General features: G+C 41.5%; 1 protein-coding gene across 1 annotated transcript in view; it reads right to left on the bottom strand.

Moving 5' to 3' along the window:
* Positions 1 to 1,711: 1,711 nt before the first annotated feature.
* The window catches only part of DOK6 (docking protein 6), a 520,118-nt gene continuing 505,315 nt past the window's right edge, over positions 1,712 to 16,514 (bottom strand). Inside the window, exon 7 of the mRNA XM_063453051.1 lies at positions 1,712 to 1,864. Within this exon, the coding sequence (XP_063309121.1) occupies positions 1,712 to 1,864 (153 nt within the window). The remainder of the gene's footprint in view (positions 1,865 to 16,514) is intronic.

Raw genomic sequence — 16,514 nt, 5'->3', positions numbered from 1 at the left:
TCCTCATGAACCATCAACAGTCCAGATTTTGTCAGTATACCCATTTAAAAAATTGGAAATACATAAATCCTGGACTGTTGGGGGTCCGTGAGGACTGGGTTGGGCACCACTGGATTAGATGGTTAGAACCTTTAGATTACTTAGGGCATTCCACCGTATGTCAAGCTATTTCCAAGGGCCTACAAAGGGCCTTCCAAGGGTCTACAAAAGCCCTTTCTCAGTGAGGATGACTGCACATATAATGCATGGTAAAAAAAATAATTTACTCTAAGTCATTTATGGTTCAGATGTTAAATTTGACAAGTGCTATATTCCCTTTAATAGTCATAATCATTGGGTACTGAGAACACTGATTACCATGTCCTAAAACGTTATTTATACTCTGCATATATAGTCAGCTTTGAGATCAAAGCTTACAAAGGGCTATTACAGACATCTTGTTACACAAGATTTAAATGTGATTTTCAAATACTGTGCTTATGTAAATGTGAACAACAAGGCAAAATAAGAATTAATCTAATGTATGTATGCACACAGAGCATACCTCCCAACTTTGGCAGTCCACAAATTGTGAAGCCGGTGGGAGAGGGATAAGGAGGAGGGCCAATGGTACAATCATGTCACTGAGTCACCAAGAAAGGGTACTCAAGTTACTGCTCACGTTACTGGCAGGTCAGTCAGTCTTCCAAAGCCAGTCCATTCGGGGCAGTGCCCTGAACATAGCACAAGTGCATCTAACGATGCAGTTGTGTTATGACTGCTGGAAGAATTCCCTGGTGTCTTCATAAGCAGGCCACCAGGGAACTAAGTCAGGAAGGGTAAGACAGGACCTGAAAATCTGGACTGTCCCATCTATGTCAGGACTGTTGGGAGACATTCATAGAGCACTTCAGCTTGATTAAGTATTTCTGTGTGAATAGTAAGTCCTCTTTTCTAATTTTATAAAAGGGCAGATTTTTTTTATAAATTAACCTTTTTACACCTTCCCAGCCATCAATAGAAAAGCAGTCATGTTAATATCTGGTAGTTTTTGCTCTGTGAGGCTAACCTCAAGAGCACCTGTCTTCCACAGACTTTTCAATGAGATGTAACATGAATCATTCAGATTTCTGTAATTGGACAAGAAAGTCTGTGTGGGGGGGGGGGGGGGGGGATTGCAGTAGCTGCAGATACTAGCTCATGAAATCACCCCCCAAAAAACTGCAAAACACATTTGTGCATATTTTCTTTATGGGTATATCAACAAACGTGTTATTTTAATGGCATGTTCTTTTAAACAAAGCAATAAATATGACTGTCAAATTTGTAAATAGCAAAGACATATGTTTTTCCATGGACTCCTGAAAACCTTTCTCCAATACAAAACCCTTTTCAAGTAGACTGTGAAATTTTGTCATTAGATTAATTTTGTCACACATCATATATAATTATTGATTTTTAATAAATATTCACAAATTACAATGTATGCATAATTACATTTGTAACTGATATCTGACAGCCTTATTTAGTGCTGGATGTCACGTTGCAGGTAGCTTGTATAAGTTATACACTGATTTTATACAACTTCCTAAAATGATAGGAGAAAAACTGTCATTTGAAAAAAACACTGTTCCCACTGAGCTTTATGGCAGGTGATAAATTGAAATGAAAGGAAAACAACCAACTCAAACAAAAAAGCAATTTGAATGGATCCTGCTCAGCGTGAAGTTAGCTAATGGGGAGAATGCTTTATTTTAGCCCACTTGCCTTGTAAGCTGTAGATCTCACCGACACTATTCTGTCTTGTGATGTGATGCCAGTAAGCACTTCGAGGAAGGGATATTGACTTGGACAAAGTCATGGGTTCAGTCAAACTAGTTTGAAGCTGAAAGACAAGAAATCATTTATTTGTCTATATATGCACAGGTAATATTATGGGTGTAAATTGCTAAATAAGGAAACCAAAAGAACATTGTTTAAAATTCAGAACTATGCACCTGAAATAAGCCCCTATTTTGCCTTCATAAATCTCCCCCATAATCTCTTAATACAGTGTATTAAACCTGCATTTTAGATTATAATGTCAACAGCTGTCAACATAATATGTTTATCTTCAAGAATCACTCAAAACTGCTACAATATGTATTATTTTTATGCATCCTGTTACAATTGCCATTTTTTTTAAATTGAAAATGCCACTGTTTATAAAATAATAATAATACAATCCAGTGGCGTACCTACCATGGTCGGCAGCCACGACCCCTGCGACCGTGGGACGCCTAGATGCCACCCCCTCCGTGTTCCCCCTTTCATAGGGGGGCCCAAGAGGTGGCCCCTGGCAGAGTTCCTGTCATACACGGCAAGGAAGCTGTGTTCTCTCTGCTCCCTCGCGCGCCGTTTGCTGATGCAGGGAGCCGGAATATGACGTCATATTCCGGCTCCCGGCATCAGTAGACAGCCCGCGAGGGAGCAGAGCACATAGAACACAGCTTCCTTGCTGCGTCTGACAGGAACTCTGCCGCCCGCCGCACTGAAGCCCCACTGGACCCCAGGGACAGTTCCACGCCAGCTCTCCAGGTAGGGAGCCTGGGTGGACATTTAATATTAATAATTTGTGTGTGTCTGAATGTGTATGTGTCTGTAAGTGTATGTGTGTGTCTGAGTGTGTGTCTATATGTCTGTGAGTGTACGTGTGTATATGTGTGTATATGAGTGTATGTATGTGTGTCTCTTCATGTGTCTGTATGTATGTCTGTATGGGTTTCTGTGTGTATGTGTTTGTGTGTGTATGTGTATGTGTCTGTAAGTGTATGTGTGTCTCAGTGTGTGTGTGTGTGTATGTGTGTCTGTGAGTGTGTTTGTTTGTGTCTGTAAATGTGTGTTTTGTCTGTGTGTGTGTGTGTGTGTGTGTGTATGTGTGTCTGTGAGTGTACGTGTGTATATGTCTGAGTGTGTGTGTCTCTACCTGTGTCTGTATGTATGTTTGTATGTATGGGTCTCTGTGTATCTGTGTGTATGTCTGTATGTATGTGCCTGCATGTGTATATGTTTGTCTTCATGTGTGGGGTGGTGGGGACGTGTGGGGTAGGAGGTAGATGTATCTGGGGCCCCTGCGCAATTTTTGCACCAGGGCCCCATGGTTTCTAGTTACGCCTCTGATACAATCTATAGATTATTGAAAATACAATTCACATGTAGATCTACTAGGGAAAAATAGCATTGTGTAAAGTGGAGAAATGTGTACAGATGTGTGCAGGGTTCAAGAGTTGAGGTGGGTGTCTGGTGTAAAGAAACAGATGTAGAAATACATCAGAGTTGTCAGAATAACACAAACCAAGGATAAAGCAGAATGTTAAGAATCACAGACACATGTAAAAGTATTGCTTGCAAATGGGTGTTCTAACATGGAACTCTTATTCAAATGTTATGTTTCAACATCATTTTTGAGCATTTTTTTTTGCTATATTTTATTTTAAATACATTAGATTGGTTGTCCTTTAGAATCTCCTGCAATCACCTAAAATTATAAAATGCTACATTTTTTTTTTACCAATATGAATATTCATTATCTCCAGAGTAAAAAGATAATGAGATTTTTTGGAATCAGTTTCATTCTAACTGTGATATATTAACTAGAGTCCAATTGTCCCATATCAAAGGGGGGAACTCAATAAGCGTCATATGGAGCCATTTGTACTGCAAAATCCAGACATTGCTTATACAATTCAGCAAGGTGTAAAAGGTACAATGGGGACTGTTAAATAATAGATTGGGGACATAGTGCCCCCATGCTCCCACCCCTGGATATAGGGTAGGGGACTATAAAATACATAATGGGGGATAGACAGATCACTTTCTACTCCCCTACCGTCACCTGTGTCTAGCATGTGGGGACTATAAAATTTTAAAAAATGTGAGGACATCCTAATATCCCATTCTTCCCCAAACCATGGTCACTGTGTTGGGGTGGTTATAAAATTAGGGGGGAACCTAGTGTGGGACAATAATTATAATATCCAGGAGGGAGCATCTGGTATCTTTAAATAATTTAGATATGGTAGCATCACATTCCATTACAAAAGTATAAACACATACATGATAGGAATATATGGTTTCCATAAGATTATTCTGAGATGCTTTTGAAGTAAATAGAACTTTATAGAGATAGCCAATGATTTTTTCTTAACTAATGTATTAAAAGGTACAGGCATGACCTTACAAGTGTTAGAAATAAATCACTACAATCATTAATGCCAAATGAAATCATTACAGTATGTACTTAAGAAAGGTGATGGTATTGCTCTGCGGAACTCCCTGGACAATAATAATCAGGCAAATTGCTGTGTTTCTCAACCTTTGTCTAACAGAGAACTGATTGTAACATTTGTTTTTTTCCAGTCCAATAGAGGAACATAAACCTAATTCATAATGCATACCCTTAACATTAACTTTTCATACAAAATACTATTATTTTGTAAACTTAATAAGCATTCCACTGGGTGAAAGTATCACAGGTTGAAAAATAATTTGATATGCAACATTGTGTTAAAATATGCCTTTGATTAGTTAATAGTAATTCACAAACGGAGCATCCCGCACTCAAATATAGGAATCCACGTGCTTATCAGGGCTATGGTTGTCAAAGCCCAGTTTAGTAGTCAAAATAAATTAGGTCGAGACACTCAGGATTTCTCCAGGTAGGCAGGTTTATTTGTGCAAAAAGTGCATCATTTCGGCCTACACAGAGGCCTTTATCAAGCTTGATAAAGGATTCTTTGTAGGTCAAAACATTGCAATTTTGGCCTAATTTATTTGAATAGTTAATAGAATGCCTTAGCTAGCTGCCTAGGTTGCCTAACGGTAACGCCAGCCCTGCTCGCAGGGAGCTAAGATACCAAGTTGCTGCATAAAGAGGTGTGGATCTCTGCATTTAATTTTATTTTTCACACCTTACAAATGCTTATTTGTCAAATATAGAATACAAGTAGATATAACATTACAACTCTTGGGAATCTAAAGACCCTGTCTAGCCAAAACAGGGTCTCTTTTTTGTAGTATAAAAAGATAAAGCTCTACTTTGTGAATCAAGGGTCATGTATGCACCCAGGGCATTTTGGAGACACCTACATTTAAAATTAGCCACATGTGCATCAATGTAATGGAAGAGTATATAGTATAGAAATAAAATAGACATCTAGATTTTGCTTTGACATTCCCAGACTACAAGGCTGTAAGAGATGTCAAGATTTCTCTTCTTGGAGAAGGCTCTCTTGGTTAAGATTCAAAGAATATCATACGATAATTCTTGCAAATACACATTGACTAATTTGTTTTAAGTTAAACACACATCTTTTGATAGAACTAGGAAGAGCAAATAATCTAACCAGTCAAAAAGGTAGGCAAATTTTATGCAGCTGTCAAAAATTGAAATTCTAGCTAAAATACACACATTAATATAATTTCAAAGCTAATTGTTATCATTAGCTTTATTATTAACATTAAAGAATGTTATCATTCAAGACATCATGCTATTGCTATGCTATGCTATGACTTGACTACAACTGCAGTGATAAAGGTACGATGGCTGTGACAACTTACAAGCCATAAGATATTATGGTTTCAATAACATTTAGAAAAGTACATTTAATTAATGATGAGGTATCCATGCAATCCCAGTAACAGTTCATTAACTCTTTCCGCAGAGTATTAATGTCTTTGTGAATTTTATTGGTAGGCTGCATTTATTCCTTTCACAGACTGCAGGATGTCAGCAATTGAGAAATTAATAATAGTGCATTATTCTCCCTTAATATTCTGCAGTATATCTACTATCAAAGTTTGCTAGATCACCTTTCTAATCCTGCTTCTAACACAATAAATCATAAGCTGTTCTAAATGTAACATTCAAATCTTATCTAGGATGCATGTCTGCTAAAAGTGTATCAAGCGTGCAGATTTTCGGATTAATACTTTTGACTCAATTTGGCACTTACTCATATTTCAAACATTCCTCAATAAGATTTCGATAAAACATTGTATAAAGCTTGATAGAAATTTCTTTACTTGGATTTTGCTTTCTATTTATATAGGGTACACAAAGTAAAATGAACACAATGTAATAAATGCTTTAGCGTGTTTTTTAACATTTAATCAAGTAAAGAACATGGGATTCACATGGGTAGTTTATTGCTGTCACTTTACCTTGTCTTTGCAACGGCACCGCTGGCTCTTAACTTGCCCAGCCCTCCCGCAGCATGCAGGGGGCCTCCGGCTCCCATCTTACTTCTCCTTCTCCTGGTTCCAATGTTCGGTGTCTGGCTACCCAAGGGGCCACCGCAGCATTATGGCGGCAGTCCAGTAAATGGAACAAGGGATTGTGAGCAAGAAGTCAAGGAAATCCCAATTTAAGTGGGAACATTGGATATGGGACTATATCAAGACATACAGTTGCAAGAAAAAGTATGTGAACCCTTTGAAATGATATGGATTTCTGCACAAATTGGTCATAAAATATGATCTGATCATCATCTAAGTCACAACAACAGACAATCACAGTCTGCTTAAACTAATAACACATAAAGAATGAAATGTTGCCATGTTTTTATCGAAGACACCATGTAAACATTCACAGTGCAGGTGGAAAAAGTATGTGAACCCTTGGATTTAATAACTGGTTGAACCTCCTTTGGCAGCAATAACTTCAACCAAACGTTTCCTGTAGTTGCAGATCAGACGTGCCCAACGGTCAGGAGTAATTCTTGACCATTCCTCTTTACAGAACTGTTTCAGTTCAGCAATATTCTTGGGATGTCTGGTGTGAAGCTCTTTCTTGAGGCCATGCCACAGCAAATCCATATCATTCCAAATGGTTCACATACTTTTTCTTGCAACTGTATAGTCTCAGTATGTTGGCCAATAATAAGGTGAACAGGTTCAGTCTCCAGGTGTACAGGTCCAGTTTTGAGAGAACTATAATATTTCCTTCAGAGTCTGATTCCATCACCATTTAACTCCAGGTCCTGCACATTTCCTTGCCAAATCTACTGCTTAACAACCACATGCATCTACTGCCCAACAACCACTCTGCCTAACAACCACATGCACCACCAAATGTTCTCTGTTCTTTGCAAACTATGGTAGCCCTCCTGCTGGACTTTCAGACCTACAATGTCATCCTATGACTGAACCTAATGCAGCCCAAAGATTCAATAAGCCCAAAGATCAACAACTCATGCTACACCAGGCCATAGTAGCTGCTCAATAACGGTATAAGGAACATGCTGACACCAAAAGATCTCTGGCTCCTACCTACGAGCCAGGGGATAAGGTTTGGCTGCACATACAGAATATGCATTTGTCCTGTCCCTTGAATAAACTATGACCATGCTACATAGGGCCCTTTGAGATAACTAAGGTCTGAAGTCACGCCTTGGGGGGGGGGAACTCTGGTGTTTGGCTCCAGTGGAACTTTGCAGGACACCCCAGGGTCTTGTATCATTTTAGCACGTGTTTCAGCTTCCCCTGCAGTAGCAAAGTGAGCTAAACAGTTCTTTTACTTTCATGTTCTAACAACATGGCTTGAAATACAGCCCACAATACACAGAACTGGATAGACTACAGACATATCCATACAACAGGTAGAGTTTAGTAAAATACAGAGACATAACAGAGGTGAGCCCACCTACGGGATACTAATAATCACACACGGCCGGGGTCACTGTGATTAATTAAACATGGATACCCACAAAGGACATGATGCATAATGCTTCAGCTCTTTCTCTATGTCTTTCTTACTAGCCCTATCTTATCTCTTCCTCTCACGAGCACATCTTCAGTAGTGCTCCTGCTATGATAACTTTGACTTTCTACTAAGTTTTGCTGCTAGTATGAAACATGTCAGCAAGTCAATTAGCTCTCTGTATACAGTGTTTACAGGGTTAAAGCAGCATGAAACCGATAGACTCCTTCTTACCTTCGCAGATGGCAAAATAATTAATCTGCAGTGGTAATATGGAACCAAGAAGTAGCAAACATGGTTAACAGAAGGAGCAATGAGTACAGATTAAAACAAATTAAAATCAGAATCAGATGAGTCCTCAGTGCCACAGCCCCAGTCCTGCAGATGAAAGCTTCACAACTTTTAAGCTAGCCACAGCATGTGTGTGTCAGGTCTCAGCCATAGAGTGACTGATAACTTAAAAAAATTGGTGGGTATATGTAGTAGGTGTTATTTAAACTATTAGGGCTCTGTGTCAGAAATGTACCCTTGTCACCTCTGGGTCTTGAGTGATTTTGGGGGAGTGAAAAAGATAATATTTAGCAGGGGTCAGGAGCTCTCCAGGATTGTGCTATCCAAGATTGCATCTTTCTTCTCTCTCCTCGGGGCACTATAACTCCATGCCCTGATGCTGTGAGCCAATGATGGCTCCTAAATAAAGAGTTCAATAGCATGACTCCGCAAGTAAATGGAAAGTTCCTTCTTAAAAGACACTAAGCATGTGCAAAACCTGCTTAAACAAGGCAAATTTAAAACCAGACCCATTGTTTTGACATGTCTAAATGCTCTTAAGAAGCTTCTTCAAACATCTACCAAAATGGTGGCGAGGCCCTGCAGAACTGAAACATATTACAGAATTGAAGAGACACTTTATTTTTCCCACATTTTTTTGGCTTACTGCTCTCCCCTCCAGAAAACAAATCTTAGTGTTTTTAAACCACTGCAAATATTTTTTTTACCCACAGAAAAACTGGTTTAATGCTGGGCCAAGTGTCTCTATGGTAGAGCCTTAACTGGATTTTAATGTCTTCCAGGTTTCACTGAAACAAATATACACCCACCAAGAGGTATATCCTACAGACAGGGAAGAATCTGAAGAACACAGTGCCTCTGATGCACACATTTTAAACAAAAGAATGTACAGCCCTTTTTCTTTGTTTCTTCAAAAATGTGCAGGAGGAGTATACACAAGGATTGATAAGTCAGTATGATAAGCATGATATACTTAAAATGAGCCTGCACTTAGTATCTACCTTTATGCTCTAAACTTTAATTTATAAGTACATGAATAAACAAAACATGCTGATGATGTGTAAAAGATTAATTACTAACTTTTCTAACCACATGTCCATTTCTTCCACTCTATTGTTTCTTAAAACAAACCGGTAAAAAAGGAGGGAATGGATGATAAACTGGGCATTTACTTTTAATAAAATAATATCATGGTACCCCCCCCAAAAAAAGAATTCTCCCCTCCTTGCCATTCTGTTTCTCAACCACACATAGATCATGCCTTTCCTACCCTTCAGACATTCTCCCCAGCTACTGACCAAGAGGTGGCTGCTCTTCTTTGCTCCTCTCTGTCACGTATTCATCCGCTTATAGAAATGTGGTTAATGACATTTACTGTCCACACAGGAAAAGTTGTGCCGAGCAGCAACCTAATCCACAGAAGGGTTAATGCTGAGCAGCAATTATGCAAATGAAGCCTGGTAACTGACTTTGGGGTCAAAGGCCAGTTACAGCCTATCAGAACTAAAGGAGGGGTATTTAGGCCCAGTTCTCATCCTGCTCAGTGCCCTGTCGTGATTTCCCTTGTGGTTGTCCGAGAGCGCGTTCCTGTTATTAGTTTTCTACCTGGTTTTTGACTTTGGCTTTGTTTATTGACTTCTCTATATTCTGGTATCCTGACTCCTGGCTTTCCTCAACGCTGCGTCCCTTTCTGTGTTTCCTGACCTCGGCTAGTATTTTGACTATTCTATGTACGTTAAATCCGGCCATTCTAAGGACCGGTAATATGTTACTTATTTGTCATCCATGCTATACAGTTCTACGTGCTGGATCAAACAGTAATCTTGACATTACGACAGGGCCATAGATCCTGTAGAACTGTGTCAGCACATAGCTGCTTGCGAGAGGAAATTAGAGGAGAATGATCACCGCATGGATCAATTCGCTCAGGCTTTCAGTACGCTTCTCGCTAGAACGGCGCATCTGCAGCCTGCAGCGTCTCCTCCTATAGCACCTTTAACCTGTTTACCTCCACCCACTGTTAATAGGACTCCTAGCATCTCCTTATCGCCATCCCTACAGTTTGATGGCAATATCCAGGAATGCAGGGGTTTTCTTAATCAGGTGGAGTACCATTTTGAGGCCTCACCAGGGTCGTTCCCACACGGACAGAGCAAAAATTGGTTATCTAATGAATCAATTAAAGGGCAAGGGCTAATCCATTGTGGGAGAGTAATCGGAGCATAGCTCATAATTACCAGGAATTCCTTGCCGAATTCAAGCTCACGTTTGAGCCATTGGGTAGAGAGGATGACGCCTACACTGCCCTAATGCACATCAGACAAGGTCTATCTCGGATTATGCTATGGAATTCCATACCTTCCATACCTTAGCTTCCGAGGTAGACTGGACAAACAATGGGTTAATCTCAGCATTCAAAAAGGGTCTCTCAGAAACTATACTAGATGAGATAGCCGCTAAAGAATTACCTAAGAGTCTTAACAAATGTATTACGTTTGTCATGCATATTGATAATAGGTTAAGACTCAGAGAAGTCACCAGAAGCAAGACCAGATGTACGGCTATGTCCCTAGCACCTCAATTCTCTAAACCTGTTTTGTCTAACCTCCCTGTACAGTCCGAACCCGAACCTATGCAGTTGGGGGTCACTAGACTGTCTGAGGCCGAAAAACAGTAAAGGAGAAGGGAGGGGTTATGCCAATATTGCGGTAGAAAGGGACATATGATAACTAATTGCCCAGTGCGTCCGGAAAACGTATGCACCTAAGAACCTTAAGGGGACAGATCTTAGGTGTGATGGAGTTGTCCTCTAACAAAAACAAAAGTAGATTCCTCCTTGAGGTATCTATTTCCCTTGATAACAAGAAGTTTTCTTGCAGTGTCCTAATGGACTCAGGTGCTGCTGGAAATTTTATTGATGTCCAGTTTATTAGGGGTAATGAGATACCGGTCAGGGAGAGACCTACGACGCTAGCTGTAGAGGCTATTGATGGTAGACCACTCACACAACCGCTTAGAACCCACAAAACTGTCCCTATTACGATTTCTATTGGGGCCTCCAATAGGGAGGAGATGACGTTTCAGGTTATTACTTCTCCATCATGTCCTATCATATTAGGGTTTCCGTGGCTGAGTAAGCACAATCCCTATATTGACTGGGCTAATGGGGAGATATTAGAATGGGGTAAAGAGTGTATTGGGAGATGTATAAAACCAGTACTAAAGAGATTGGGTACTATTGACCTTCCCACTACCACTCCCCAAACTCCTGGAGTTCCCATACAATACCGAGAACTTCAGGAAGTGTTTAACATGGCTCAATCCGATGTATTACCTCCCCACAGAGCATATGACTGTGCCATTAACCTGTTTCCAGGTTCTATGCCACCTAAGGGGGCAGTTTATGCCTTATCTCCCCAGGAGAGTAAAATAATGGAGGAATACATCAACGAATCCTTGAGCAAAGGTCACATAAGAAAGTCATCCTCACCAGCTGGTGCAGGATTCTTTTTTGTTGAGACAAAGGGTGGTGAGTTACGCCCTTGCATAGATTACAGGGCACTTAATAAAATCACTGTAAAAAATGCATACCCTATCCAACTCATTTGCGAATTCTTCGATAGACTTCAGGGAGCTAAAGTATTTACTACGCTTGACCTTAGGAGTGCTTACAATTTGGTTAGAATTAAAGAGAATCATGAGTGGAAGATGGCATTTAATACCTGTAGTGGACACTATGAATATCTGGTAATGCCATTTGGGTTATGCAACGCCCCGGCCGTATTCCAAGACTTTATAAATGATGTACTCAGGGAATTCATTTACTAATTTGTCTTGGTTTATTTGGATGATATTTTGGTGTATTCCCCTGATCTTCAAACTCACCACTCCCATGTGAAACAGATTCTGCAGACGTTGTTGAAAAATAAACTTTATTGTAAATTAGAAAAGTGCATATTTGACCAGCCTGAAGTCCACTTTTTGGGTTACAACATCTCTGCATCGGGATTTCAAATGGATCCTAAAAAACTAGAGGCTGTACTACACTGGCCATTACCCTCTGGTTTAAAAGCCATTCAAAGGTTTATTGGTTTTGCCAACTATTACAGAAGATTCATCAAGGGATTTTCTTCTGTAATAACCCCAATCACTAATATGACTCGCAAAGGGGTTAGTAGCAAGGTATGGTCCAAAGAGACTGTGAATGATTTTGAGACTCTTAAACAAAGATTTGCCTCTGCGGACATACTAAAACATCCCGACACCAGTAAACCTTTTATATTGGAGGTTGATGCATCCGAGACAGGGGTAGGGGCTGTTCTCTCTCAGAGAGAAAGCCAGGGAACACCATTGCATCCTTGTGGCTACTTCACCAGAAAGATGTCTCCTGCTGAGCGCAACTACGATATTGGCAATAGAGAACTGTTGGCCATTATTCTTGCCCTCAAGGAGTGGCGACATCTTTTGGAGGGTTCCAAGGACCCCCTGTTGATCATAACCGACCACAAAAATCTGGCATGTATAGGGGATGCCAAACGTTTGTCTTCCAGACAGGCTAGATGGTCACTGTTCTTTTCACGTTTTAACTTTCTCATTACTTATAGACCTGGTTCTAAAAATACCAAGGCTAATGCCTTGTCCAGGCAATTTGATAATGAGTCAGCTCCGGAACAGATGACATCTCCTATTATTCCACCAGAGTGTATTATTGCTACTACTGTCCTCTCATTGTCTTCTCCACTGCTTGGCACCATACTGGAGGCCCAGCCTCAGGCACCCAGTAGTAAACCGTGGGTTAAACTGTCCGTTCCCCTATGTGAAAGGGTTAATATCATGAAAGTGTTCCATGACAATATAACTGCTGGACATCCGAGCATCAATAAGTCCACTGCCGCGATCACTAGATCATTTTGGTGGGATTCACTCAGGAAAGATTCAAAGGAGTATGTGCAGGCATGTTCTGTGTGTGCAGTTTCTAAGGTGACTCATGCACTTCCTTGTGGCCTGTTGCAGCCTCTTCCTGTTCCTGAGATTCCATGGTCCCAATTATCCATGGACTTTATTGTTGAGCTTCCTAGCTCTGCTGGGTTCACTACTATTCTCATGGTTGTAGACCGATTTTCTAAGATGGCTCAGTTAATTCCTCTCAAGAAGTTGTCATCTTCGCAAGAATTGGTCCTATTTTTCATAGGTGAAATTGTCCGTTTGCATGGCATCCCTCACAATATTGTGTCTGATAGGGGCTCTCAGTTTGTGTCCAGGTTCTGGAGGGTGTTCAGTAAACAATTGGGGATTGATCTCTCCTTCTCCGCCTCCTACCATTCACAGACCAATGGTACAGCTGAGAGGGCTAACCAGTCATTAGAAGTTTATTTGCGTTGTTTTATTAACAGGACAATTGGTCCGAACTACTCCTGTGGACCGAGTTCGCTAGAAACAATGCTGTTCATGATTCTTCTGGGCACAGTCCATTTTTTGTCAATAATGGTAGGCATCCTACGGTTCTCCCTGCGGTATTTTCTGATATTGCCATTCCTGCTCTGGATGAGCGTCTGGCCTCCATTCGGGATACCTGGGTTAAGGTTCAAACTGCTCTAGGGGCTGCTGCTGAATGCTTCAAACATTTTGCTGATAAGCATAGGAGTGCCAACCCGGTGTACCAAGTGGGGGACCAGGTTGGGTTGTCATCTCGCAACATCAAGCTTAAGGTCCCTAGCATGAAGTTTGCCCCCAGATTCCTTGGTCCCTATAGAGTGCTTCGTAGGATCAATCCAGTGTCTTACTCTCTGGCTCTTCCTGCATCTTTATGGATTCCCAACACTTTTCATGTGTCCTTACTCAAACCTCTTGTCTGCAATAGATATACTGTTCCTTGTGTTCCTCCCCCTCCGGTGGTGGTGGGTGGTCAGGAGGATCTTCGATCTTCTATCGTGGTTTCTAGGTTTTCTCAGGGCACTTTACAGTACTTGGTTGTTTGGAAAGGTTACGGTCCTGCTGATCGTTCTTGGATTTCAGCTCTTGACCTGCATGCGGGCCGTAAGATCCGTGCTTTTCACGCCAAATTTCCTCTCAAGCCTGGTCCTGCCTGCCCGGTGGGCGTTCTTCAGGTGCAGGGTAATGTCACATATTCATCCGCTTATAGAAATGTGGTTAATGACATTTACTGTCCACACAGGAAAAGTTGTGCCGAGCAGCAACTTAATCCACAGAAGGGTTAATGCTGAGCAGCAATTATGCAAATGAAGCCTGGTAAAGGCCGGTTATAGCCTATCAGAACTAAAGGAGGGGTATTTAGGCCCAGTTCTCATCCTGCTCAGTGCCCTGTCATGGTTTCCCTTGTGGTTGTCCGAGAGCGCGTTCCTGTTATTAGTTTTCTACCTGTTTTTTGACTTTGGCTTAGTTTATTGACTTCTCTATATTCTGGTATCCTGACTCCTGGCTTTCCTCATCGCTGCATCCCTTTCTGTGTTCCCTGACCTCGGCTAGTATTTTGACTATTCTATGTACGTTAAATCCGGCCATTCTAAGGACCGGTAATACGTTACTTATTTGTCATCCGTGCTCTACAGTTCTACGTGCTGGACCAAACAGTAATCTTGACACTCTCGCCCTACCACTTGCCCACTCGATCCTGTCCCATCTCACCTTATCAGATCTCTCTCCACTTGTCTCGTGCCTTCTTTAACACACATCTTCAATTGCTCTCTCTCTTCTGGCATCGTCCCTGCTGACCTTAAACATGCCACTGTAGTACCTATTCTAAAAAAAACATCCCTCGACCCGTCCACCCCCTCTAACTACCGTCCCATATCCCTGCTCCCTTTTTCCTCAAAGCTTCTGGAAAGACTTGTATAATTTCCTAAATTCCAACTCTCTCCTTGACCCCCTTCAATCTGGCTTCCGCCCTCTGCACTCTACAGAGACTGCGCTTATCAAAGTTACTAACGACCTAATCGCAGCTAAATCCAAAGGCCACTACTCCATACTATTCTTTTTGACCTCTCAGCGGCCTTTGACACCGTTGATCATGCTCTCCTTCTTCAAACTCTTCAATCGTTTGGTCTCTGTGACTCTGTCCTCTCGTGGTTTTCCTCTTATCTCTCCCAACGCTCATTCAGTGTCTCTTTTTCTAATGATACCTCGTCCCCTCGTCCTGTCTCGGTTGGAGTCCCCCAAGGCTCTGTCCTTGGTCCCCTTCTATATTCTCTTTATACTGCCTCTCTTGGCAAACTTATTACCTCTTTTGGATTCCACTACCACCTGTACGCTGATGACACCCAGCTATATCTCTCCTCCCCGGACCTCTCCCCTGCCGTCCTGCAACGTGTCACTGCTTGCCTTTCTTCCATCTCTGACTGGATGTCCTCCCGCTTTCTGAAACTCAATCTCTCTAAAACTCCTGGTCTTTCCTCCTCCTAATACTGATCCTCCTCTTTCGCTCTCCCTTCAAGTTTGTGCTACCCACATCAGTCCATCCTTGCAAGCGCGCTGTGTTGGCATCATACTTGACTCTGGTCTCACCTTTGAGCCTCACATCCAGCATGTTGCCAAATCCTGTAGATTCCATCTTAAAAACATAGCCCGCATCCGCCCCTTTCTTGCACCAGATACTACCAAGGAGCTTGTCGATGCTCTAGTAATTTCCCGCATGGATTATTGTAACCCTCTCCTGATTGGTCTTCCCAAAAGCCGTACTGCACCCCTACAGTCAATAATGAACGCTGCTGCTAGACTGATTTTCCTCTCTAGTCGTTTCTCTCACACCTCACCCCTCTGCCAGTTCTTACATTGGCTTCCTGTATGCTATAGGAGTCAATTCAAGGTACTAACTCACACCTATAAAGCACTGAACAACTTTAGCCCCTCTTATATCTCCTCACAGATCCATAGGTATGTCCCTTCTCTGTCTCTCCGCTCTGCCCGTGACCACCTCCTGTCCGTTGTCCACACCCGTACGGCCAACTCACGCTTGCAGGACTTCTCGCGGGCGGCTCTCTTCCTATGAAATAGCCTGCCTACGGCCATCAGACTCTCCCCTAGTCTTGCATCTTTTAAGAAGTGCCTTAAAACCCATCTCTTTAGAAAAGCTTATGGCCTCCAAGACTAACCCCTATCTCACATACCTGTCTCTTGCCCTCTCCTAAAGGGCAGCCCACCTTATTTGACTGCAAATACCTGTCCTAATGTGTTTTACACCCCACCTCCTATAGAATGTAAGCTCGATTGAGCAGGGTCCTCTTCAACCTATTGTTCCCGTAAGTTTATTTGTAATTGTCATATTTATAGTTAAATCCCCTCTCATAATATTGTAAAGCACTACGGAATCTGTTGGCGCTATATAAATGGCAATAATAATAATAATAATAATAATAATAATAATAATAATAACATACAGGCATGTCTGCAATCAGAGATGTGGCCATTCACAAAAAAATAAATTCTCATTGGGCACCTATGTAATACACTCCCAGAGATCTGTACACACACACACACACACACACACACA

This window comes from Pelobates fuscus, chromosome 4, assembly GCF_036172605.1.
Source record: "Pelobates fuscus isolate aPelFus1 chromosome 4, aPelFus1.pri, whole genome shotgun sequence".
NCBI classification, from domain to species: domain Eukaryota; kingdom Metazoa; phylum Chordata; class Amphibia; order Anura; family Pelobatidae; genus Pelobates; species Pelobates fuscus.
Note: the sequence above shows the minus strand (reverse complement) of the source record. Positions and strands in the feature narration are given on the sequence as shown.